The sequence below is a fragment of the Bactrocera dorsalis genome, chromosome 4 (assembly GCF_023373825.1).
Source record: "Bactrocera dorsalis isolate Fly_Bdor chromosome 4, ASM2337382v1, whole genome shotgun sequence".
Lineage (NCBI taxonomy): Eukaryota > Metazoa > Arthropoda > Insecta > Diptera > Tephritidae > Bactrocera > Bactrocera dorsalis.
In genome coordinates this window covers 41,393,112-41,420,946 of record NC_064306.1, presented here as the reverse complement: position 1 = coordinate 41,420,946, position 27,835 = coordinate 41,393,112, and the positions used below count along the sequence as shown (strand labels likewise).

Genomic DNA, 27,835 nt, shown 5'->3' with positions numbered 1-27,835 from the left:
AATCAATTATATTCTTTGCATATCATAAATATTTTACTGCAAATCTTTTGTTTGCGAATTTCACATTACAACGCAAATTGGCAACGCCGTTAATGTCAATTTCGTTTTTATCTTTCCCGAAAAATGTCGACTCGCTGTCAAATTTTGCTACAAAAATACAAAGAATTCGTAAATTAACCAAATGTTTCCTCCGTAAATTGAAAAATTTCAAGCAAAATAAAAACAAAAAAAGTAATACAAAAAGCTCGAATCGCATACAAAATTTAAAAGCAAATGTCAAAGCTAGTGAAAACGTGAAGTACGACCAGTAAAAAGAAGTTATTCTATATTCAACAACAAAACGCATAGCAGAAAAACAGACGGTCAGCAAATTAGCGAAATAACTAGCAGTGGAACAGCAACAAAAACGAAGGCGACGGTGGTGTAAGAGGCAACAGCACATCAGCGGTGTCAATGATAGCTCATAAGAGGGCACTCATAATCATTAAATTGGCAAATTGTTTTCGGCAAAAAATAGGTTATTTTGAAGATTTGGAAAATCTACGGCTCTCCTTTAATTCTCGATAAAGCAATCAAACTTTGATATTGTTGACAATAGCTGTCGCTAGCAATTTCGTCTTGTTGCAGTAAAAAAAACTAATCAAGAACAAATAAGGAACGCACACATTTCATGTTACTAAGTTAAGCAGACAAGGAGACAAGACACACGCCAACATCAAACTCACACCATTGGTATCAATAACGTACACAAAGGTTAGTTACTTTCCTTTGTTTGATGTCAAAGCGCACTCTATTGGAATCTGAGTAATCTGTAAACAACGCCGGTTAGCGACTCTGTGCCCACCCTTCTAAACAGGTCATTATCCTAACCAACAAAGTCTTTTGCCATATCGCGTTTAATGCTATTCTTCTTAATAAAGAACTTGGCTGCTGATTGTCCTAAACATACGCGCTTGTTGTGATTCGCAAAGAATTGATTATAAATGGAATAATTTGACATTTCTAATGACGCACTGGAGGCGTTAAAAACCTTTTCGGTATTCACAATATAAATTTCTATCGCACAAATCGTCAGTCGAATATATATCTTGTTTCAAACGAAAATCACACTGCTCGCCATTACACCAATTCGAGAGGAACAAAAGTGAAACCCAACGAATGGGCGCTAAGGCAAGTACACCGACAGCCAGCGGCCAAAGCCCACGTTCGCGTACCTTTTCCAGCAGCTCAACTGGGACGGACGCTGCACAAGTTGCCAGCAATAGCAGCGCAGATGGTGGTCAAGGCTTTAACTTGTTGCGTACATTGCCCAGCCTACAGGTACAACATCATGTCCAGAGTTCAAGCATCGACCGACAGCGTGCACGTAGTTTGAGCTCAGTGCCGGATATTCACAATCAACAACATGGCAACTCACATGCAGGTTGTGTCGCTGGTGGACCGCATACGCATCCAGCTGTCGGTACGACGCCAAGTAGCAATGCATTTGGTGTAACCTCACAAGCGCATTCTTCAGTTGCCACCAATTATTTGCAACATCCGCATTATCCGCTGGGTGGTGATGTTATGGGTTCAGGTAGTATTCGTGTTAGTGTGCCGGTCAGTAGTAGCTCTTTTCATGACAACTCACTGATGCTGAATGGCGGTAACGGTGGCGGCAATAGTGGTCGCGGCATGGTGAGTGCACCACATTCTCATACACTCAACTTTGAAGATCTACAGGATGTTTCTGCAACGGGCACAAATTTTGTGGAGAGCATTGCATTGGCGGCATCCTCATCTAGTGGCGCGAGCGGTATTGGTCGCGTCTACACAGCTACATCGCTACCATCGCACATTTGGTCATTTAATGGTAAGTGAATTTCTTGTATCACTACTTACAACACATTACGGTAAAACAACTATAGGTATGTAAATGACTAATTAAGTACCTGGTGCCGTCTAGAGTTAGGTTGAGTGATGACTAATAATTTTATAAAGAATGCATTTTCTAACCAAAACAGAAATATATAAATCTGTGCTGCGGAGATTCCTAAATGGTTGTTCTGTAGAAAAATTCCAAAAATTAATATTTAATTTCTATAATTCTCATTATTTTTGTATGTTTATAATAAGTGCTAACTCATTGCAATAAGGTGTCATTATTTTCTTGCAAGTGTATTTGTTAATAAAACTATTACGTTTCGTTTGCAATATATTCTTCTTCAATTCGTCAAGCCAATTAATGATTAATCTATTGTTTGTTCACACGTCAGTCGGGTCTACGTAACCAAAACGGAGCAGTATTTTTACTAAGCGAAGAACTGTCAACTCGGCTTCAGACCTCGAAATTATTTCAAAAGATCAAAACAAATTTCAGTTACTGTTGTTGTTATAGTATAAACTATTCCTGGACTAATATTCCATTATTTCGCGTTGTTGTCAATATTGTCTTGTGAATTATGTGGTTGTATCCAGTTGCAAGTGAGAAAAAAAGCATTATTTAATAGGCGTTTTTTATAATTAAGTCAAGATAATATGCATTTCAAGAATTTAAAGTACTACTTTTTAGGAGAACCTTCTAAAAACAGCTATGGAATCAGGCATTTTTTCAAAATTAATCATAAAGGGCGTTTGGATTCCGTAGCTGCTTTCAGAAGAATCTGCTTAAAACTATCTTAATCCCAAACCTATTATTACTATACACTTCTACTAATAAATACTTAAAATTTTCGGAGAATATAGTTGTATGTATATACATTCGATTTACATGCAAAAAAAATTTTCGATTTTTTGATATTCACATGTGAATATAACCTCTTAAATTATACTTGGTTCACTTTTGTGTCATAAGACTTTACATAATGAAGTATGCTCTCCATTTCGAAGAGATCAATCATGATTAACTTCAATCTAAGGAGTTACAACTACTTGAATTTTTAATTTCCTCAAAGTATTACATTCGTTGTTCTTGTTGATAAGTACTTTTCTTATCTTAATTCAACAAGAAGCAAATTAAATATATTTAATTTTACTATTTGTCGCCGCTGCTAGGAAAATACTATACACACACAAATATACAAATATTTATTTGGCAGATAAGTTACATGATTAAAATAAGAAGAAAATAAATACTAAGTGGAAAATAATTCAAATTGTTTGCTCTTTGCGAGCAGCTGATAAGATAACTTTGTTTTGGTGAACCTTTCCAAAGATCCATTGTAATATGATGCGGAGCAGCTGGCAACGCCGTCAAATCATTTACGACCCCCTTGCGTGTGTGCTATTAGACAGTAGGTAGCCCACCAGCCGAGTAGTGCGAAAAGCAGGAAGAAGGTAACAGCAGTCAATCGACATACGGCGAGCAACAACGAATACAGGAATAAATAGAATAGCAGTGTACTACCTCTCAATGCGAGTATACCGACTACGAGCAGATACTTCGTCTAGCGATTTGACAAGCTTTGCAAATATAAAGTACCATACATAATCCAAATAGGTGTTGAGCTGGTCACTGATTTTGTCGTCGCTAAGCTTCACTATTCGTATTGGTATTAATAAGTTTAAATAAAAGTGAAATGAACATGCATGGCAGACAACGCATATACACACATATGTACATAAAAACATGTATACAAACATAAGTGTTCGCAGCAAACGAGTAAAGAGCTTTAGCGTAAAGTGCTAGCAGAAACAAAAATATATTAAAAGAATTATGTGTGGTAGGCGAATAAAAGAGCAGCACCGAGCAGTGTAATTAATGGATCTAGTGATAAAATTAAAAGCCCGAGTTATGTGCTTATGTGCCTATATGCGTACAAATATTGGAGTTAAAGCTGTTGACTGCAAGTGCTTATAATTAACGGCAGAAATTAACAAAAAAAAAGCAGTTAATATACATAGATTCTCGGCCCGATAGGTAAATTGATTTACTAAGTGGTGGCCACAAGTGAGCTGTGAGCACTCTGTCGGCTGCCTTAACTTCGCAGCGCAGCGTCAGTATGACGGATGGAGTAAATGAAAGGTTACAAAAGCAAAGGCGACGTCGACGTTGACGGCGACAGCAGCAGCACAGCAATCTGAAGTGATTATTTTGTTGGCTTGATTGTGTGTGCATAGTATCTGATTGGCAAGTCCGTGGGTCTCTTGTTGGCTCAGCTGGTGACTGTTGTAGTGTACATGTACATATGTATTTAATATAATATCCACTTTGCGCTGTGTGTAAATCATAAACTTTACAGAGCAGCGCTCCGTTGGTCTCGTTGGTCGCTTATAAAAGTTGTGATCGTGTGTTGTGCTTCTTAACGTCGTTTATTACCTCAATAATGCATACATTTGTATTTTATTTAATTTTTTCTATGGGCTTTAATCGGAAAAAACTCCAACTCATTTATGTATACACACTACGAAAAACACTTTTGTTGTTGCCCACCTATACAGTAACAGAAACGTGTCATAAGACTGTGGGTTCATGTAAAATTAAATGTGTTCAAATCAATATCTGACAGGGGAGCGTCTTATCATATTCCCATGTGACCCATTTTAAAAGCATACTTGTGTTTATCAGTTATATAAATCGGTTTAAGTGTTGTCATCTCGATCCATGATTTCGAGTCGTAAACTAAGGAGTTGTTTCGGAATTTCTTAAATAGATCAACACTGGTTCCATTGACTCTTCTCAAAAAAATTTGTTTAATATTTTATGATTTACAACAACAATCACTAAACACCAAAATACTGATTGATATCCGTCAGTTCGTATTATCAAATAATAACTATGGTCGATTGTACGATTGTTTGGGTGGCAGCGAAATAATTCTTGGTTTAAAGAAGTACAAAAACCTTGATTTGGAACCTAAAAAGTTATATAAAAAGACTAAAGTAGAAAGTCCGTTATAGATACCGCTTTATTACTAAATAAAAAAGTTCAAAAAATAGGTCTAAAGAAGAAGAGCCTATTACCATCTCTTTCGCACTCACATATCTCTGTCTCTGAAATTACTTCCTGGTAACCTTTGACAGTTTTCATCCGTTTCCGCTTAAAACCGGAAGTCAATCTACTCTGGTTCCGGCGACGTTGACTTACACATCGGATGTTTGGCTTCTACGAATAATATTATATTACTTGCTCAGATTGCTGGGCGACTATTTTGCGCGCATTATTTCGATCACATTTTAAATTTCATGTACATTAGATTAGATAAGTAAATGAGGATTGCCCCGCGACCTAGGGTCTTTTGTGCCCTTTCCTAACTCACAACGTTTCAACTAGCCCCAGCAAATTGATGAGTTCCGATATACTGCTAGGTGCCACTGAGGCGAAGTGATCCCTATTGGCAAACATGGATCCAACTGTCTTAATCCTACGCCTGCTGTGACGTTTCAGACTGCAAGTCGCTGAACCAGCAATTTGCACAAGAAGCTAGGCCCATGTTAAGTAAGTTCTTCTTGAGCTTGCAAGTGTAGAATGCGGCAAATAGCCTGAATTTTTGCCATGGAGAATTGATTACATATTTAAACCTTTTGAGGTTGTAACCACCACAGCAACTTTGCATGGCGGATGCCTTGGAGTTGTTGCCAATGCCTATCCCTACCCACTGCTTCATCATTGCGGAAGGTCTCGAACCTACCATGTTGATAGATGCTACAGAGCGGGCAAGCTAATCAGCCAGTTCATTCCCGAAACTTCATATAAAATCCTGACTTTAGGATGTCTTAAAATTTTTGATTTGCCTGTGAAGGTTAGAGTCCCTACTGGAAGTTAGCTACTATGTAAGTGATCCGCGTGACAAGCTGAGTCGATTTAGCCAAGTCTATCTATCTGTCTGTCTGTCCATTTGTCCGTATATACACGAACCAGTCCCCAGTTTTTGAGACATTTATAGTTTCGGCGCAAAGTAAAATTTTTTCTTGCTTTCAATAAAATCTCACATTTCGTCCCACTGTGCAACTCACCTATACACAGCAGATAACTTGTACCACAGTAAACCAAATTGGTGGAAATGCTCACAAATATTTAAATACACATTTATAAATATAATTGCATATGTATTGTATATATACTTATAAATATTTATATACTATGTACCTAGCGATGTAGACAGACAATCGCAGCGCTGCTGATTCTTTGATTTGTCGAGTGTTTCGCGGTGATGCGTGTACACGAGCGCTCGTACTAGACAAGCAAGGGTGGCTAGCTAGCGAAGAACAAACTTCTGAGGGGCGCGCGGAGCAGGCACGTAGGCGCTCACTCGTGTGTGTCTCAATTAGTAGTGTGTCGCGAAGAAGGAATACGTACACGGTGCCGGCTACACAACCAGACCAGCAAGCGAGCAGCCAGTCAGCCAGCCAGCCAGTCAAACAGGTCCGACGTCCGTCCGCGTCAGCAGCAGCGCAGCTGACAGCAGCACACTCATGACAGCTGTAGTCACCGCAAATAGTCAGTTGGCAGTCAGTCAGTTGCTACATGCCGAGTTGATCAGCGAATATTCGAGTGCGAAAAATTCGATTTTTCACAGCGGATTTTAACAAATTGAAAAGTGAACTTTTAACGTGTTTTTATTTTACACACACACACACTGTTTCTGTGTTGTGTTTTGACGTAGCGAGAATAGAAAACAGATCTACGCAATTGTGAATTCGTTAATTGTGCGTAAATGCAAATGCATACATATACACACACATACATATGTACAACGTGTTATTTGCGGCGAAAAGAAAAACTTGAATTCAATTTCCTAATTTAGTGCAATGCTCGCCGACACTTTGACGTAAACGTTGCGATTGCACGTCATTCGTCGCTTGAAAGCATTAGTTTTTACTCCGTTTTTAGTTATTCGTTGTTGTTGTTGTTTCGTTTTTGGTGCTTGACCTACCGCGCCACCGGTGACAGCAGCGTAATTATGATGATGTGCTCACTCCATTACACAATTGCTCCGTAGCGGCGGTCGCTGCACCGCTACACACACACGCGACGTAGAATCTTCCGGGAAGCGCGTCCACAAAACAGCTCACTTGGCACTCGCACCATTGAAACGCATTATTATTTTGTGTTTTTTCGGGAGCGTTGAACGGCGGCGACTAAACAGGAAGATAGCCAAGGCGTTCGTTCGCTATAACGCAGTCATGCAATTATAAGGCAACAACAACAGCAACAATAATGAAAAGGCCAATCATTCACTTGAACGCTGACAGAACAAAGCACAACCGGGTAGGGTTGAGCGCCGACACACAAACATGCATATAATTACAGTCATATAGCATAGTAATATGTACAAGCTTTCGCTTTCGGCGTAGCGTGGCACTGCGACGGAGTTGTTGGCGCACCAGTCAGGCAGTCAGCTAGTGACTTATTCACTCGGTGTGTGGTGACTGCATGGCTGCATTATTTGCAGCGCATGTCTCTCAATACACGCATACGCCCGTGTGCCCATGTACACCGTCCGTCCGTCTGTTCCACCGGTAGCACCCTGCTTCACCAGCCACCCCTGCCTTTGTCGCCGCGCTCGACTATTTCGATTTGTTTATTCAACGCCTTACATGTGTCTCCTGTATGGGTGTGCGCCCGGTTCACCTGTGTGTGAGTGTGCGGTCGATTGTGTTTTCCCGCATGTGTTACTATATACGCGGCAAAGTGTTTGCATAAGATAAGGCGAGTGCGAAGGATTAAAATTGGCCGGGTCGCAAAGCACACGCTGACGACTTGTACGCGCTATGGCTGCGCATCGATCAGTTGTTAGCAGCAAATACATATATGTATGTGTGTGTGCGTTGGTAATCATTCCTTTACCACTTAAGAGCTGGTGCTGCGAGGTGCCAGGGGGCTTGGCACAATCGGCGTAGAATTGCGTATTTATTTCGAGTGATCGTGAAGCTCATATAGCCACGGCGGCCATGAACGAGTTATATTTCTTTCTGCTAACAAACATACATACAAACAATCTTTGTGTACATGTATGTGTGTGTGTGACTTCGTAAGCATGTGTAAATTTTTCACCGCTCTAATAATATTTTTTTCGCGCACGTAGCACCAGCCGTCGTTGAGACAAAGAACAAACAAAGGCAGTAAGGAGAGACAATAATTTTTTCCTGATAAAAAAACAAGTGTAAAGCTCAGCAAAGACTCTGTAAGCAGACATTTATTGTGAAAGAAAATTTCTAGAAACAAAAAAGTTTAATTATTTAACAATAAGCGAAGAGGCGCTGCAAAAAGCGACAAAACAAAAATCACAAAAACAAAAATAATAACAAACAATCAACATGGGCCAAGTTTTCGGCAATCCGAACAATGTGCACGGCGAATACCCGAGGACCACGAGCAAATATGTTGGTAAGTTATGGCGCTAAGTAATAAAAAAGCAACAAAATAAATGCAAATGTATATATGTATGTATATAAGCCATAAAAATAACGAATAAAAAATAATAAAATAAATAAAAAAATAAATTCGAAATTAAAGAAATAAATAAATGCGAATATAGTAAGTATGTGAAATGAAAAAAAATTAACAAAAAGTAATATTAATAAAACAAATATCAAAAAGGAAATAAATAAATTAAGAAATATGTATGTATAAAGGGAAAGTAAATAAAATGAATATCCAAAATTAAATAAATAAAAAAATATGTCTGTATGTAAGATACAAAAAATATTAACAAAAAGTAATATTAATTAAACAAATACCAAAAATTAAGGAAATAAATAAATTGAGAAAAATTAAAAAAAAAAATAGTAAACAAAATAAATATAGAACACAGTCATGGACAGAGAAATACACACCTTGAGCATATAATAAAGCGACGTTTAGTGTTACTATAAACAGAAAACAAATTTAATTTTCCATTAGCATAGCATACAGGGTTTACAGTAATAGAACTGAGTCGATTTAAAAAAAATTATTGAACCAATCGTTGCAATTCTTTAAAAATATTCAACATAGGCTCCTTATGCGTCGGTCCTTCATCGGCCCTTTTAGGCAGGGAAACAAAAAAGTCCGGGGGGCCACATCTGGGCGAATGCAGAAGCGTTGCGATGCCGGCCTTGGTTAGGTAGTTGTTCATAAGAAAGGCGTTGTAAGACGAGGTGTTGTTCGTTTGAGTGTCTTGAGGACTTCCACGTAAAACTTGGCGTTGTCGGTTTATCCAGGAGAATCGTTTTCACTTTGGATTTGCTCATTCATCAGCGACCTCTTATAGACCCTCTAAAAAGGCCTGGTGCCAACGAAACACACCACTTCTTGCTAAAGCAACATCTTGGTAAGCCTGCTTGATCATACCAAACGTCTCTGTCGCAGATTTATCGAGTTTCACACAGAATTTAATCGCGTACTCTAACGTGTCGCGCGAAAATATTTGTCATAACTCTCCAAATGCTCGAAGACAACTGACCAACCGCTCGTTCGTTAGCTAGGAAGCACGCCCCGATATATTTTAAACTCGGTCATTGCGATGGCACTTCTGGTGACCCCTCGGAAAAAAGATGCGCCCGCTTTGGCAGGATAACTCCTTACAGGATCATCTAAAGTGAAGAATACGCGTTTTAGTTAAAAGCTTAACTTCGAACTTGGACGAAGGAAAAAAACATAAAAATTGGATTTTCGGCAGACATTTTTACAAAAAAAAAAGAAAAGTGAATATTTCGCGAATTTTTTTTTCCAAATCGAGAAAAAATCCTGAGTCCAAGTCTTTAAGAATTATATTTAAAAGACCTATGTAAAGTTTCATGAAGATTGATCTCGAGAAATCTTGCCAACCGACTTCAAAAAATTCGAGAAAAATGCGTTGCAAGACGGCGTACTTAGCCTAGCTAGCCCCGAGCGCTCAAGTTCTCAAGACTGTATCTCCGAAACTATTACTCGGATCAACTTGAAATTTTAGGGCAATATTCTAGAGGTGTTGTAGAATTTAATAAGGCAATAAAAAATTTTTAGAAACCGATAAGCCCATGTACTCCATAATGGCGTTTTGTGGGTGTGGCAGTGGTCCGATGACGCCCGTCTGTAATACCAACCGTCTTGCGATGCTGAGAAACCTGTGTACCAATTTTCATTAAGTAACTCTATAACAACATGAAGCAAGAGTATAAAAAAATACATAAATTGTTAAATAGAAAGACAATCGAAAAATAATTACTCATACAAATTTAAACACACAAAAAAATAAAAGATACTCTTTAAATAAAACTACAATTAAATAAAAATCTGAAAATAAAATAAAATAAAAAAAATATAAATAAATAAAAATAAAATAAAAATCAAAAATAAAATTAAATAAGAAAAAAAATAAAAAAAATAAATAAAAATCTAAGAAATAATCTAAAAATAAGCGAAAAAGAAACAGCAAAACCATAAAATAAAAACAAAAACGTTAGTGAATCAAAATAGAAGCATAAAAAATCGAAAATACAATTGAAATGTACAGTAAGTAGACCGTAATCGGACAACTGCAAGTACGCAATTAAAAGTGCAGCCAAAGAGCGAAAGAGAATCTAAAAAAAAAATAGTTTGACGACTTACTTAATGACTTTTTGTATACCTATGCACCTGTTTATTCATACAGAGCACACACACCCTCACACAAACATACGTACACATATAAATAGCTAAAAACACGCCCGTCTAAATATAATGGTCAATACCTACATACTTAAGCCCCAATAACGATCAATAGCAGTAAACAGTCGTCGCGAAGGCAAAACACCGTAATCGGCCAAGCGCTGCAGGGGCAAGTGCAAATGACCGCTATATGGTATCGTATCGATTGTGCGCCAGCCGATTAGGCGGTCAAAATAATGGCACATTCTAATGCGATATTATTATTTATAAGCACCTATATATATACTATATATATATATGTTTATGTATGTACGTATGTAAATGTATTTCATGTTTATAAGCGCTAATTATTTTCTAGAACAGATCGCAATTAATGTCTATAAATAGTTATAGAACACTTTTTGCCTTTCATTTGCTTGAGTGTTTGCATTTTCTTCTCCTCCTCGGCGCAATAAAAAAAAAGTGTTTTGAATCGATCGTAAAGCGATAAGCAGCGTGAAACAAAGCATATGTCAAGCGCTTTTGATAAGAACGTGTTGTGAGCAAGAAATGGCCAAACCAAGGGGGGTGGGGGGTGGAAATGTCGGCCTAGCATATTACGCATTCATTTATTTTAGGCCATTGCATATAGAACCAGAGAACTTTCGGTATTCGTGACCACTTAATCATACAGATAACGTTTTATCGCATTTGCATACAAACATAAATGACTTAACAAAAGTCTTGTGTAAATATTTTGCAGGCAGCTTTATTGCAAAAATAAATACAAGCACTTAAGTCGACGTTGTGATTTCACAATTCATTAAACTACTATGTGAAGTACCCAAAAACGTATAATGAACTCTCTTTCATATTGCACGTGCCACGTTGATGAAACCCTGACACGGTATCTATATACGTTATATGTGAAAAATTATGTACATATCCTTCCCACGGCACGGACTCGGATTTTATCCTGCCGCGAACTGTCAGCTCGGTCCCTGAAACATACTCTATATACGATATATAAGGAATTACATACCCTTCCCACGGCAGTCAGGTTAACGTTATCGGAACGGACTCGGATTTTTATCCCGCCAAGAACTGACGACTCGGTAGCAATCATTCAAATTATATATGAGATATTTTCTCCCGCTACAACATACGATTGGAGTTCATCATCTCTTGATTAGTAATCTTGTGGGGTTACAATATATGCAGTCGGTTAACCAGGACTATTTCGGTCTTCATTTGTTATTTGATAATAAATCCACACAGGATCGAAAGGACAGTCTTTGGCCGTATATAAGCTTTCTCAATTCAGGAATTCCGGATAGTAAGAATTAAATAAGTTGTCATCGACGTCACCCAACGGTAGTCCCAGGAAACCTGCTGTTTCGACGGGGTCGAACCAAAGGGAGCAGGGTATCAGATGTGCAGGGTTAGCAGGGCATGCAAAGAGGTAGCTAGTGCCATGCGGGGACTCATTGCACGCTGGATAAGTAGGAGTTTAACCTGCTCTGGAATCCAGAATAAAGCTGTGCAAGGGTACCTCTTGATTCTTGCAGCAACTCGAACTCTTCGTTTGCAATGCGTGGTGGTTTGACTCCGAGTACGCCGTTCACTGAAAGGAAGTCGGTGAAGGTTTTAATGGCAGTCAGTGCATGTCTGAAGTTTGTTGCAGCCTAAGTTTGGTAGGCGTATTTTATGTCGTCGACATAGTTGAGGAAGGACCTCTTGATGCCCCTAGGAGGCTCTTTCGTTCCAAGCAGGTGTCTGCAGAGATGATTTCTGCGAAAGCACCCCAGCGGAAACTGCTTGGAGAGTAGTTCATTATGCTCCTTAACTGGGCGTTCGATGGCAGACATCAAGAGGCATCCTGTCGTAGTCCGGAGTACACTATTCTGACTTGTTAGCTTCAACATCTGTATTTCACAGCATTCAGGCGACCATATTGGTGCGGCGTAGTTAAGGACCGGCCGGTTGTCGTGGGAATCGATTGATTTCACTATCCCAGTTCGCTTTGTTGAGTGTTTTTGATCTCCATAGATCACTTATACAAGTATTTGTTACGTACCGATACATACAGGTTTAGATCGTCGGAACGAATCTCTAGTTCAGCTAAAATCCTGATTAATTGAAACTGTAAAACTAGCTACCATAAAGATCGATAGAGTTCACCCTCGCAGTTCGCTTTGTTGAGTCTAACTTTTGTGCTAGGAGAAAAAATGTATGTTCGAGTATCTAACTCACTAAGGAGTGTATGTGATGTCCTAAGAAAACTACTCATAGACTTCGAGAGTAGCAGTTTTTATAGAATCATATACATAAGTATTAAGGACCTCAAATTCTTTTGCATAAAATAGTTTCTTCCTGTTTAACTTAACCAAAGTTTTTAGCTTTGTGTTTTTTCTAATTGTTTTCAGCGTTTTAAAATATTTTATGATAACCGTTATACAGCTGATTCGATCTATGGATTTCTTATGGGTTTCGTCTCAGTTATACAACTCTTGCGAAGTTTGTATTCACCCAATGTTACCTAAGTATTTATTAGAATCCCTCCAAGAACTTCAAAGTAAAGCGACGAGCTATTGGAAGTCTCCAAAAAGCACATGATATTATTCAATGAATAGATCGGATAGCAAACTACGCAACAAATAAATCTTATCTCTCGTGACTCTTACGATTCATGCAATATTTCTGGAATGTGCACTTGTTGTCTTGAGTATCGATTAATCCCTGAACAATTTTGATAATAATATTGTTTATTTCAATGTCACGCCCGTTGCAGTCAAATAAAACATAAAAACATTTTTGTTTTGTTCAGATTTGCAGTTAACGGTTTTATTGTTTACGTTTATAATTAATGTTTTCGTTTAACTGCGGAAGTCGTATATATTCCATAATCTCTTTAGTCCCTACTTTTTATATTCCCGATAAACAAAACCATTCAGGCAATGTTAATGTTTCTCTGAGAATATTCCTACCAGAACCCCTTCTGAAAAGTATTGTCTTACGAATGAACCGTGATTTTTTAATTTTGAATAATCCTCACATTTTTCCGAGACAAGTTCGAATAATAGATGCAACTGCTAGTCTCCCAGTTTTTGACATATCGGTCTGAAAAGTTATAGCTTGGAGATTCCAAGTGTGGCCAGATCCTTCTAACAACCAGATAGGCAGCGACACCTTGCCAATTAAGAGACCTGAGATTCCAGGTGCATTCCCTTAAATCGTCATCGTTAATACATACGTTTGCAGTGGTCGTCATCAAAAGGGAGAATCTCTTATCCAAAGCTTTTTTGATCTTTTCAGTGGGTTTGTTTTAGGTGGCGTGTCCCAAACCCAGCGCACAGTCCTAGAGAGGGATGCTTCGTCATCTCACTTTAGCTCGCCTTCAAACAGATGTCTTTCGGCTACCCAGAAAATACTTGGTTTAAGACCGGAAGTCGTGAGCTGCTTTGAGCCATATGTAAAAAAAAAACCGTTCGTGGCCACTCCCAAGTAAATGACGCTCAGAGAACTTTCCTCACTTTCGTGTAATTCTACATATGGCCCCATCCATTTGTCAAGGAATTTTCGCGAAATTCGGGATTCGAAATCATTGCTCAAGACATCGTTATAATTTATAAAGAAATTGTTCAACTTCTTATTTGACAAGATATAATCTAAAAATTAGGCCTAGACAATTGTTCAAGAAAAAGCTTTGATGTCTACTTGTAACATATTGTTCAGATCGGATCACTATAGCATTTTTCGAATTCCATAATTTAATGTACAATTGGTTTTAATAAAGAAATTTTAATTGCGTCGTCAAAAATTATTCCTGCTGGTGGGACTAACACGCGCAATGCGCTAAACGGTCTGTATGGAACGTAACCTAACCTAAAAAAATACTACTTCTCACAACTTGCTGGTAACACGAAGCGCAAATATTGCTTTATTAAGAAAATTAATGCTAATAACGGTATGTAGAACATATTAATATAAATCGCTTAGTACTACACCATATAAAACGCGCATGACCTTTAAATAAGTTCAAAGCCCAATTGTAAAATTAACTTTTACCACAAATGCATGTTTCTATGTATTTGTACATGTACATATGTATGTGTGTGCACTTTAACTCCAACAAACCATCGTGAAGTCTGCGTGAACATTTGGCTCAACAACCACAAGTTGATGGCTTCCCGTGCGCAGTGCAGCTGGCGCATTAGTCGCTTTTCCGCTGCATTCCCAGCGATTAGTCATCGCTAATAGATAGCATTTACGTAATAATCCATATGTACATCAACTAACATTTGTTTAAATACATTTTACATATTTATAAATGTGTGACGCTCACCGTTTTCCGTTCTTTTTCTGTACTTCCAGGTATTAAGTGTCCAGTATGTAACAAATTTGTGTTGCCCGACGATATTGAATGCCATTTAGTTATGTGCCTCACCAAGCCGCGACTGTCATACAATGGTGAGTGAAATAATTACGAATACGAAAAATAACACAAACAAAAAACAAAAACAAAGAGTGAAAACAAGATTATCGGCCATTAAAATGCTGTTATTAAAATGTGCGCTTACAAGTCGCGTAATTTAATTAAAAAATTAAAAAATATTGTGCAGTCATTGCTTAAAACAAAAAACAGCAGCAACAACTTGCATAAAATATATGTATTTTTAATTATTTATTTACTGTAACTTTAATTTATGCAAATTGTGAAAAATTCTATTACACGAATGAAACTACTTTCAGCAATACATATTCATTATATAAGCGAAATATGCAATTATTGGTGTAATTTATAGTTAGCAAGCAGTATTCAATCTTATGTGGCAAATATTCAAAGCAATTATTTAGTTAATTACACTTTTCTATAGCGTCTCCCAGCCTTTACATATTTACATTTATGCAAACATATCGAACGAATTCAGTTTTAAGTGTGAAAATTAGCAGAAAATCAATAAAACGTACATAACGGTTATAATACAGCGCCAAGAGATGAGCTGATTTATGCGCCCTTGTTTATTACATGCCCGCTGCGATCACCTTGAGGCATAGGCGTACTTTTAACAAAAGAACTTTTATGATTTTAGCTAAATTCAATTTGACCCTTTAGAGTCTAATCAAACAGTCTAATGAAATAAAATGATACAAAAATTGTATCGTCACCTAAAATACAAAACAACATATTAGATGACGATATGTATATTAATAATAAACTTCGTAAACCGAAAATAACTTCTGGATGCTCGTTCCGCCATTTTGCTGCATTTGAATATATGAAAAAAAAAAACACGTATACGCCCCGTCGTCCCTGGAAACTTAACCAAACAACTATGCAGTACCAATCACATGACTACTGGCTATTGTAAACAAAAATTGTGGAATAGACAATGCGAAATATTTCAAGCTTGGTTTGCCATAAGCGAGTATTAATTAAAAATGCCAGGCAAAGTTTCAAATAATGCATTAAAATATACTTAATTAACAGCTTGAATGCCGAAAATCTTATTAATTTTTTTTAATCTAATCTCTAATAATGTAATGAAAAATTAAAAATAATTTTCTTAAATTGTTTTTTAAAATATTTTTTTTTTTTTTGAATTTTTAAAAATAATTTCTTAACCCCAAATACATCTTTCTCTTTACTGGCGTAGACACCGCCTACGCGGTTATAGGTACCAATTTAAGATACCGAGCTCTGGTTCACTACCAGACCCATTTGATTCGTTTCCTTATCCAGTCTGAAGAAGGCAGAACTAACGGCGAGGTTGTTGAGGCCAATGATATCAATATCATCGGCGTATGCCAGCAGCTGTATATTCTTATAGAAGATTGTAGCTTCTCTAACCAGATCTTTAGCTCGATTTATTTTCTCCGAAGAGATGGTGTGTGTCGATCCTCTATTCACGGGTCTTTTCCAAGATTTGGCGCTTGGTAAATTATTGATTTGCCAGGCCTAAAGGCACACTGATAACGTCCAAACAGTTTGTTGATGGTAGGCTTTAATCTTTCACACAATACGTTGGACAGAACCTTAAATACGATGTTGAGGAGACTTATCCCACAGAAATTGGCGCAGATTGTGGGGGTTCCCTTTTTGAGGATTGGGCAGAGCACACTTAAATTCCAATGGTCGTTCATGTTACGTCCGACATGCATGCTCCTTATTAGTTCTTTGCCGCCGTGTTTGAATAGCTTCGCCTGCAATCCATCCATTTGTTGTTCTTCAGACGGGGAATTGCTATTCGCACTTCTTTATGGTCGGGTAATGGAACGTCTACTCCATCGATTGGGGAATCGGGTTGGTCATCTCCTGGTATTACGCTATCACTGCCGTTCAGCAGGCTGGAGAAGTGTTTCCACCATAATTTCAGTATGCTCTGGGCATCAGTCACTAGATTACCTCTGGAGGTATTACAAGAGTATGCTTCGATCTTGAAACCTTCTGCTAGTTGCCGCATCTTTTCGTAGAATTTTTGAGCATTACTCCTGTCGGCCAGCTTATCAAGCTCTTCGTACTCACGCATTTCGACCTCTCTCTTGGACGTATCTTCGCTGCAACAATATAGTGGTCCGAGTCAATGCCTCGGAGCGTATGCACCTCTAAAACAGTGGAGACGTGTCTTCCGTTTATAAAAAAATGATCGATCTGCTTGGTGGCTTTTCGATCCGGAGACAGCCAGGTATCTTGGTGAATTTTTCTATGCTGGAATCTAGTACTACAGATAACCTTATTTCGGGCCCCGGCGAAGTCGATCAGTCTAAACCCATCTGAGGATGTTTCTCCGTGGAGGCTAAACTTACCGACTATTGTGTCAAAGTTACCTTCCTTGCCCACCCTGGCGTTAAAGTTGCCAAACACGATTTTGACATCGTAGAGCGGGTAGTTTTCATAGGTCCGCTCCAAACCCTCATATAAGGCATATTTGGTCACCTAGTCCTTCTCTTCCGTCGGGGCGATCTGTTGAAGAACCTCGCTGTGATGCGGATTGTGGCTAGACGTTCATCCACCGTGCTACTCGGCGACGGAGCCTCTCTTCCGCCACGAATCCCACACAGAATTTGCCTTTGCCTCCTTTATATGGCCACTGTAGTAAATGCCCCAAAAACCTACTAGCCTCATTCCTTGTGCCGTCCATCGTATTTCTTGGATTTGGACGACCCAATTAAGGGACCGGACATTCCAGGTTGCAGCATGCCTTTAAATCGTTATCCATAATGTGTTTGCTATGGTCGTCATTAAATAGGGGGTCTCTCTTCCGAGGCTGTTGGTATTATTTTTTTCATAGGTTATTATATTTCTCGCATTACCTTTACGTCTCACATATTTTTTCAATTATATACATATTTCACTTAACCGATTTCTATTCCAAAGACTGTTACTCATTCGATTTCTCTTCTCATTCCTTTCAGAGGATGTATTATCCGATGCCAAGGGCGAATGTGTAATTTGCTTAGAAGATTTGAATCCCGGTGATATTATTGCACGATTGCCGTGCTTATGTATTTATCATAAAGGGTAAGTCTACACTACTTTTGCAAACATTTTGAAATACTCCACTAATAAGCGTTACTCACTTGCAGCTGCATCGATCGATGGTTCGAGGTGAATCGATCCTGCCCCGAGCATCCAGGCGACTAGTTAAACCTCACTAAGTAAATTAGTCAATAATAATTTTAATATAAAACGATAACTCAAATTTAAATATTTTTTCGTTTTTGTATTTTTTCTTTCTTCTTGTTTTCTACGTTTTACGTTTCATCTACACGTTAATTAATTATACAGTACAGTTATAGAAAGAGAGCGATGAATTGGAATCATAACTAATCAATTTATTGAGTAATAATGAATCTAGTGATATAATATATATTCAGCAAATAATAATAAAATAGAAATTAGTTGTAAATTCTTTTTTATACTGTGACGTAAAAATAGGTGAACATAATAACATAAACTTTAAATTATATACATAAAAAAAGAAACATAAGCAAGTAAATGATAAAAAAACTAACAAAGAAATGGTGAAAAACTAAAAAAAAAATGAAAAAATAAGATATATATACATATATATATATTGTATGTTCGTAATTTCTGTGTGTCTTATCGTTTACGAATATGAATATGCAATAGTTTTGTTGTGATTTAAATTGTATTGTATATATATTATATGAGGTGAAGTCGAGGTGTGTTAACCACGAGGGCATGAGGGCATTATGAGCTCATGTAATCACAGTAATATTACAAACTAGAAGTAACCAACGCAGCAGCAACTCAACCGAATTCAAATCAACTCAACTCAACTGAACTCCAAAGCGGCAGTATACGATGCAGGGTGACTGCAAAGCCATGTTTCGCACACCGTTAAACGTTAAACACTCAATGGAACACCAATAACTGCAGCAACAATAACAACGATAATATATAATGGCAAGTAACGAACGATGAAGGCGCATGTAAAAGGACTCAAAACAAAAAAAAAAAAACAAAATGGTGCTGTGCACTGCAGCCCAGTGTGCGTTAGTTATTTAATTGTGATCGTCTATATAAGTTTTGTATATGATTTTTGCTCATTTCATGTTGACTGTTTTTGATTTGGCTTAAATTGTAAACACTTTCATACAAGCAAACAAGCAACCAATAAGAAAATAACAAAAAATTAGCACTAAAGCAAAAATAAAAACAAAAAAAAAATAGTTTTTAGTATAGGAAATGTTGTGAATTGTAATTGAGAAGTAAGAAATGTTTATGTTGAGCCAATAACTCCCCGCCGCAATGAGAAATCACCATCATCAATAAATCAAACAAAACATAAACACAAAAATACAAATCAAGAAATTAAGAAATGTACATGAATGTACAGAAATGTGCATGTGCATGCATGTATGTGAGACAAATGCTGTTAGTTGAGTAACGCCACCTCAACTGGTTGGGGAGGTGGGAGGTGGTTGCAAGCGTATAGCATACATGGACGACACAGTACACTTTACACAAATGTCAATATCATTTCATAAATAAATAAATTTAACAATATATATACATACATACATATGCATGTATATGTATATTTATAATAAAAAAAACTAAAATCAACAATTAAAGTTAAGCGATTGTGGTATAATTCTATGGATGATGGTTAAATATTAAGTTTAACTGAATATACAAGCATACATACATATAAACAACTATATTTACATATATATACATACATAGCTATGTAATTTAGGTTTAGGCTCGAAAAATTATTGTGGTCATCAAATGTCCAACAAAAATTAAGCAAGAAACAAATAACAAGTAATCGCATGTAAATTGAAAATGAAAACAATAACTACAACACACACCCACACACAAATACAAATCACAAAAGTTAAAAAACAATAAACAGCAGACATACATATGCAAATAGCGAAGAAAGTAACGAAATAATCATTAAAGCAAATATTGCAACGCATTTCACAGTAGTTGAACACAACAACAACACATAACGTAAAGTAGAAAAAGAATCAAAAAATAGCGCGGTAAAGAATAAATTGCTGAAAAATGTTGAAAAAAGTAATAAATACAGTAACAGCAAACGAATGTGCTAGTAGGAGGAAATGGGTAGTGAAACTGAAAGCAAACAAAGAAACGAAGCAAACGTGAGAATCTTGTCAAGCATATACCAAATCAATATTAAGCGTAGCCGTTAAAATTGTACATACTTACATATTATATAGAACATAACGCATACATACACAAAAAAATACAAAAAATACAAAAATACATACAAATTTATATACACGAAAGCGCGTACGCGCACATTAGCGGTACATTAAGTAAACAAAACAACAACAACAAATTTAAATTTAGTAGTAATAAAAGAAATTTGAATTTTGAGAATAACAAAAAAAAAAACAAAAACTTTTTTGAATTGCAAATGCAGTGAGAAAACAAACTACACTCGTCGGAAGAAATGCGAAATTCAATAAGGGCATTGAAAAGCAAAAACAAAAGCATTAATGTAACACTCTTTATGTGCTTGTACGTTGCTGTATGTAAAATGTATTTGTATTTGTATTTGTTTTTTACCAATCAGAATTGTTGCTATAAATAATTGCAAAAAATAAAATACAACAATAAAAATAAATTCTAGCAAGCGAAATGCAAAGGTGTTGAACTAAAAACAGTTATAGTAACTATATATTTGATGTTTTGTTTTCCTATTTACAGTTACCGTTTTATTTCACAATTTCGTTGTATTTGTTTTGTTTATGTTTTTTGTTCAATCTATATATATAATATATAAAAGAATTTTTTATACAAATATATGTATAACCGATTTCTGAATATTGAAGCAACAATAAGATAATTATTTAAGTAAATCGATTAAGCGTTTTAACGTAAACAAAATTTGTTTTTATTTCGCGAAACTTATCATCAAACAACTTAACGTAATGTACATACACGTAAAAATGTTGCAAGGGGAGTGGTAAGTAACTGTGCAAGAAGTTGCGGCAAGCAAGTCAGAAGGACCGGGACCGTTATTGTTGTTGTATTGTAACGGCAGAAAGCATACCTGAAGATATCGAGGAATGCTGTGAAGTATAAAGTCCTTGGGTGGATATAAATCCGGGTCCGTTCCGATTACGTAGACGCGACTGTCGTGGGAACCGGTCTTCGCTGCGGGCTTCACACAATACGAGAGGAACTACGAAAAGAGGAAAGGACTTGTAGAAATCGCCACTGACCGAAAATACCGGAAAAACTGGGTTATTTCTGGAAAAGTGTGATTCAAGGTTCAATTGTTATATAGGTTGCTGTCGGGTAAGGTGTCAGCTGTACAAGCTCACAGGCTGGGTTACTGTTTCACCGATCGTTTCTGTGACCAAAGAGCTAGAGCACATGCTCCTTGACTGTCCTGTAATCGCAAGAAGTAGAGAGAGAACTCATCACAACAATTATTTAAAGTGTTTGATAAAAAAAAGAGGGCACAATACAGGTCGTTAGGTATTCCACAACTTTCAATCTATCTGTCTATCTGACTGTAATCAAGTTCTTGGCCTTTGCCGTGCAAATTCTAAAGAGGATAAACACGGTATCTTGAAACGAAGGAAGATTAATGGAACTTTGACGTTTTAGTCATTGTAGCGATAGAAAACATCCCTGAAGTAATTAGAGGAAATTCTGTCGAGATGAAAACCTTTGGACGAATCAAAATTCTGGTTTGTTCCGGACCCGAGTGTCATGGGAACTTCGATCCTGTGGTCCGTTGATTTAGTCATTATAGCTCAGAACATTATCGATCTACTCGGGTTAAGATTTTGACCACCATTTGGGCATCTTGAATAGAAAAAATATTATAGTTTAGAGTTTACAGCATAAGGGTTCCTAAGCACTGCCATTCTATACATCGAAGACTTCGACCACAACCTTGGGACGGACATTTCGCGGGTAACTCGTTTTCACGCCTTTCTCCTACTCCAGAATATAACAGAGAGATTAAGACTAGACACTGAGGTGTTATATATTATTTGCAATTCCCCTTTGGTCTTCCTAGTACTTAAATATCCCTGCTGTTATTCTAAATTAACCACAATTTTCAAATATTAAAAGTGTCTATGTGCAGTTATTAAAAAAAAAATATTTTAGTGTTAATTTATTGTTTAAATAAATTTCAAAGCAAAAAATGTATTCGTGTTAACTTTATATACTTTAAATCATACCCTAATAAGCAAAAAATAAAAAATAAAAAAAAAAATGTCACTCTGTACTTCGGGTAAATTTTTAAAATTATCTTCTACAACACCCTGTCGTATTTTTATAATTTTTAAAGAACTTTATTTATACGAAACACAGTAAACGTGGCATACGAATTATTCAATATTTTAAAGAAAATTTTGCAATTTGAGCGACATATATTTAAGTAAATACAAATTTCGAAACAACAAAACCCATTATAACTGGAGATACATTTTCTAATAGGAATACAAGCATTTATATGCTGGCAACACCGTACGTGTGCGAAATCCACCAATTGGAATTGGAAAAACAAACGTTCCGCGGCGGTCAGTCTTCTGTCAAATTTCTTATTAGTCAGTTGTCGGTTGTTGATTTTTCCTTGGCGCTGCAGCTCCGCCAGTCGTAAACAGAATTTCCACCAAAACATAGCGTGTGGTCCAAGTAGATAGCTCCCCGGATAGAAAGAGCATCCATCGCGTAAAGTGATTGATATAATTTACATAAAAATCGCGTAGAATTTATGCTTTTGCCTAAATGAAAAAGTGAAATTTCACTTTGCATGTGGTGTAGTGAAGAAGCGCCACACGTGAGTGTGTGTATGTGCAAGAAATTTCGAGTGCATCCTATTTAGCAAATAAAGAAATTTAAGTGCAATTTTGTGTTTTTTTTACGGTTATAAGTGATTTATGTTGTGTGTTTGGTGTGTTGATGGGGTTTCATATTAAATTGTTGCGTCGAGCAATTGGAAATTGAAACCAAAACAATCCCCTCCGCAGGTGGCGGTGGGCAGCCACAGATGATAGATGATTTTCGGTGTGGGCAAATTGCAGGTTGTACATTCAAGGTGCCGGCGCAAAACAACTTTGTTTTTGCATTGAGTGTGACTTATTTTAAGAGGCGTACCTAACAGAAAGTTTTGAAAATTTCGCTAAGAGATATGAAAACAATTTGAGGTAAGTGCTCGAATTTTCTTGTTTTGTGTAGCAATTTTTCTTGTTTATGTTTTCCCAATAATGCACTCGTCTACATGTGAAGATTAACCTTGATCAATTAATTCATTGTAATAACAACAATTGAGAAAGATAAGCTAAAGCAACTGCGTCAAAAAAAAAGAAAAAAATAAATAATGTACAATGTCAGTGGCGGCCAGCAGCAGGAAAAGCAGCGCCAGTGTAAACTCATGCCCGAAACAACGGAAACGGAACACGTGGAAGCATTGGGCAGCTGTGGCAAACAATGCAATTCCCGAGGGAGGTGCGGCATAGCGTTTTTAAATGCAAAACACTTGCAAGTCTGTCAACCTTAGTTGCGGTCTGCGTTTTCCAAAATGCAAAGTAGAGTTAAAAAAAATGCTAAAAGTCGAGGAGCGGCAAAGTTTACGTCGTTAGGCAACGCTTTTTGTTGTGGTCGTCATATTGTTTGGCCATTGTGCTGGTTTTATTCAATTTTGTGGGTTGTCGCCAAAATTTGGCGCAATATTTCGCTTACATGTCGACTTGGTCTACCTTTTAACTATACACATAGCTAGGTAGGGACAGAAAGAATTTGTACGGCACTGTCACTAATTGCGGTAGGCACTCCTTAATGCAGCGCGAAGTTAAAATGTGTTGCTTTATTTGCCGCTTGTGCATGCGCTCTTCATTCCCTCAAAAGTAAATGTGACACGTCAGTTGCTTCTCCACTTGCTCCTTTTGTTTTTGTTGTTTTTATGTTACCACTCGAATGTTTTTATTGGTTCCGCTTCTCTATACCACTGCTGTAGCTGCTTATTATGCTGTTTTTGTTGTTTTGACCGACTTCGTCGCCTTCCATTACTGGATTCATTAGCATATTCTCGCCGATGCTGCAAAAGAAACGCACGAAAGAATCGAATTAAAAACACAAATAAAAAAGTAAAAGAAATTACCTGGCAAGTGGCGCGCGCTATTATGATTCTGCCTCGGTTCAATGCCCCCATCGCATTTGCAGACTTTGAAATATTATTATTATTTTCTGTGTGTTTTTTTTTATCGTTTATCATACTTATTCGTTGGCCACAGGCGCTGGAATCGTGATTGAGCGCATTGTTTGCTGTTCTTTCTCTACTATTTTGCACGCTAATGATTGCAAACTATGCGCTTGGGATCTAGCAAGCAACCAACGGTTGGATAGGCCCACGGGCATATGTTAGCTCAGTGCTGCGCGCGTTTGCTGTTTTGATTTTACCATTGTCTCTCGCCAACTAAAGTTCAACAATCGATAAATTGTGACCTGTTGACGATAGTTGCCAGCTTCTGTCGGCAGTCAAGTCGCAGTCAATAATTAAAAAAAAAAAACGTTAACTTCGGTTACATCGAAGCCATAATACTTTACACAGATAAAATAGTTTGCATTCAAGAACTAAATTTTTTGGATTGATGGAAGCAACAAGTTAATTGATATTTTTTATTGTTTTGTTTTCTAATTGTAGAGAGTTTAACAAAGTTTTTGAGCCCATTTAAAACTTAAATCCACAATTTTCCTATTTCCTTTATACTGTTCAACATTCAATAATAATTTAAGAATATATTTTTATAGTCTGCCAAGCACTTATTTGTTGTAAATACTTAAATCAACAATAAAGACATTATACCTAAACTTAGCTCAGTAATTTCTAAGCCCATCACACTCTAAATATAGATAAGAGTCGACGGCAATTGAAGAAACACGCAAATTGAATTCACTTCAAGTCTATCTGTAGTCAATATTTGTTATTGAGTACATGCATACATATGTATGTGTGCACCTATTTGAGCGTCAGTGTAAATATGTAATAAAGTCGTGCTTTGAAAATTAGCATGTTTAGCCGCTACAACCTACTCTCCTCGTATCTTTATTAGCTTATAACAGTTTATGCTCGTTTTGTATAACAATTTTCTCATAATATCTTTATTTATTATTTATGCTCGGTTTATTGTGTTGCCTAGTCCAGAAAAACTTTACTGCAATGTGCTTAGTGTACTATATTATGGATTATTGACTTAGAACATGAGATAATTCGGTTCTTTATTTAGAATGTTTTACATATTAAGATCGATTTTATACTATACATCTAACATAAGATGTTTCTTTTGTAGGAAAAAATTCAACTTAATCAGGACGAGTCGAGCAAGAACCGTTTCATACCCAAAATCATTCGAACGGACTCTCTCGACTTCTCTCACGCCATCTCTCTAACACTATTAGATGCTATCAGCTAGGATATTCGAAAATATACATATATGTATTTTTTAACTCGTTTTATTATAAATCTAATAAACCGTTAGAGTTTTGTAATGAACTCTTCTGTGGACTTAAGTAATTTTTTTACGATAATTCGGCTTATAATTCAATAATGATAACACTTGAATGGGCACTACAATCTTTTCAAAAAATGATGTTGGATATCTGAGTCACTTGTTCTTGCCTCAGTAATTGTTTTCTTAACGATTTTTGGTATTTATATGAAAACTAGAGGACCCACTTACGTTTTACTGTGGCTCATACATAGATAGTACTACTAATACCATCTACTCGTATATGATTTCTATTAGTTAAATTATAAGTATTAGTTAAGGAATAATCGCATTTTTGATGAAGCAACAAAAATGAATCAAAAAGCATTTCGTGTGTTAAGAAGGAATTGGTTTTTGGGGTAAAAATACTATTGAATTTGGGCTGTGCATCAGTGAAATCAATCGAGTCCAATCGATTGTCAGCCTGGTGGACTGCATATTAAGAAACGGTAAAACGGCTGGCAAGGTTATGGCATCAGTCTTTTGGGATGCCCGTGGTATATTATTCATCAAATGATAAATGCGCCAGTTTTAATTCATTGCATTGTGTATTTGATTGCAGTTCTATTCTCCCATTCCTAATATTTAGCAATTTTATTATTGTTCAGGAAGGATCACGCATATACATATGTATTCATCGCTCGCGTTTAAATATTGTATTGCTCTGTGCAATGCTTCAAAAAGATTTCTGTATATATCAAATTTTTTATTAACACTTCAGTTAGGCCGCTATTTTTTTATGCCAGACCTTTTGCAATTTTAAATTGCCTGTCAAGATATCCCCTCCAATAGTTAGCAGGTATGAAAAAAATGTTATAGCTACCCATAGATGTATTGAATCACCCAATTTATTACTTAAGAACGAACTCTGTGCTCAATATAAAAATCCACAGATGTCGTCTTTTACTTTGGCATCGTTTTATTTAATACACGTGTACGCCAATTTAAGGTTTGAATATTGGATACTGCGATGGTAGCGCCATCTATCAGTCAAACATTCCAAAATTAACAATTGATTAAAAATAGAAAAATAATTTTAAAAACATTTTCCGGTGGAACAAATTGTAAATCTAAACCATTCTCGACTCTCCTTGAACATACACACAAAATTTCATCAAAATCGGTCCATCCGTTTAGGAGCAGTTCAAATGCAAACGGTCACGGTCAGAAGATTTATATATATAAAGATAAATATTTTCGAACTTCCCATGGACTTCAATCGGTCAATATGTAAGAAATATTAATGAAATTCAGAAAGAGGACATGTGCTGACAAGTTCGACTATTTCGAATGCTTAATTAATTTTTGACAGCTTCGGTTCGTTTTTTTTTACTTATTCCAAAAAATTTATCAAAGAATCTGTATAAAATTTTGTGTGAAAAACAAAATTAAGTGCGTGGTCTCATTTCGAATGTTGACTGTAGCAAATGGTGAAGCTATCTTGGACAAAAGCAACGTTTATCGGTGGTACAAAATGTTCTCAGAGGGTCGAGGAAATGTGAACGACAAAGAACATGCCGGACGCCCTAGCACGTCAAGAAAATACGAGAACATTGAGCGAAGTGAAGAAAATACTATTGGATACTCGTCGAGTCACCAAACTCTTTTGGTGACTAACTAAACATATCGATTGGCTCGTGCCATTCGATTTTAACTAATGATTTGAATATGAGGTGGGTAGGCGCGATATTTGCGTAAAATTTGCTCACTTTCGACAGAAAAAAAAAACGTCGCGTTGACATTGCTCAGAATATGTTGGATTTATGATGTGGAAACCAAAGCTTAATATAAATATTACCTGCAAGTTCAAAAATATATGCCAAAGAATGTTTTTTCGAATGATAACAAATATTCTCCATTAAAATTGTAGTTTCTGTGTTTTTACTTAAAAAAGTAGGGAACATAGAAATGAATAACCCTTTACAGCTATGTGGCTAGTAAAATAGGAAGATTATCATGTCGCTGCTAGCATTTTTTGTAACGTCCAAATGCGACGTTTAGAGTCACTTCTCCTTACCTCAGTCATTATTTTTTTTAACGATTTTACGTATTTACATAAAAATAAATAAAAATTACTCTATATCACGTACTATTTGCTATATCACGTACATACGCAAATTTCTAAAACAAAAACAACACAAGATTCATAAAATAAAATAAAAAATATTAACTTCGCTGCGGAAGCCATAAAGCTATAATACCTTTTACAGGTACATATCATATCATAAAAGGGTATAAAAAGAACTTTTCCTTGATTTTGATCGAACAGCAATTATATGCTGTGATGGTCCGATCTGCAATTTATTCGAAAAT

The 27,835-nt window shown here is 36.6% G+C and overlaps 2 protein-coding genes across 4 annotated transcripts in view; both read left to right on the top strand.

Annotated features, from left to right (window-relative positions):
• The first annotated feature begins 127 nt into the window (after positions 1 to 127).
• LOC105222393 (E3 ubiquitin-protein ligase ZNRF1) lies at positions 128 to 20,691 on the top strand. Of its 2 annotated transcripts, none has more exons than XM_049455531.1 (5): positions 128 to 1,852; positions 14,885 to 14,980; positions 17,927 to 18,032; positions 18,098 to 18,169; positions 18,300 to 20,691. In XM_049455531.1, exons 1-4 carry the CDS (start codon positions 1,159 to 1,161, stop codon positions 18,153 to 18,155), a joined length of 954 nt encoding a protein of 317 aa, XP_049311488.1. In that variant the 5' UTR covers positions 128 to 1,158; the 3' UTR covers positions 18,156 to 18,169; positions 18,300 to 20,691. The 2 variants fall into 2 exon arrangements, with proteins under 2 accessions (XP_049311488.1, XP_049311489.1); XM_049455532.1 differs by having other exon boundaries at positions 165 to 1,852; positions 18,305 to 20,691.
• Positions 20,692 to 22,461: 1,770 nt separating this feature from the next.
• LOC105222395 (protein-tyrosine sulfotransferase) overlaps positions 22,462 to 27,835 on the top strand; it is a 136,479-nt gene continuing 131,105 nt past the window's right edge. For both annotated transcript variants that reach the window (XM_049455510.1, XM_049455508.1), the window contains exon 1: positions 22,462 to 23,182. The gene's annotated coding sequence lies outside the window, so the exon portion shown is untranslated. The remainder of the gene's footprint in view (positions 23,183 to 27,835) is intronic.

Excerpts from the sequence above, each read along its gene's own strand:
- LOC105222393 (XM_049455531.1), top strand. The coding sequence starts at position 1,159 with ATGGGCGCTAAGGCAAGTACACCGACAGCCAGCGGCCAAAGCCCACGT. Across the intron at positions 1,853-14,884 it reads GCACATTTGGTCATTTAATG|GTATTAAGTGTCCAGTATGT; the intron begins GTAAGTGAATTT and ends CTGTACTTCCAG. Across the intron at positions 14,981-17,926 it reads GCCGCGACTGTCATACAATG|AGGATGTATTATCCGATGCC; the intron begins GTGAGTGAAATA and ends CATTCCTTTCAG.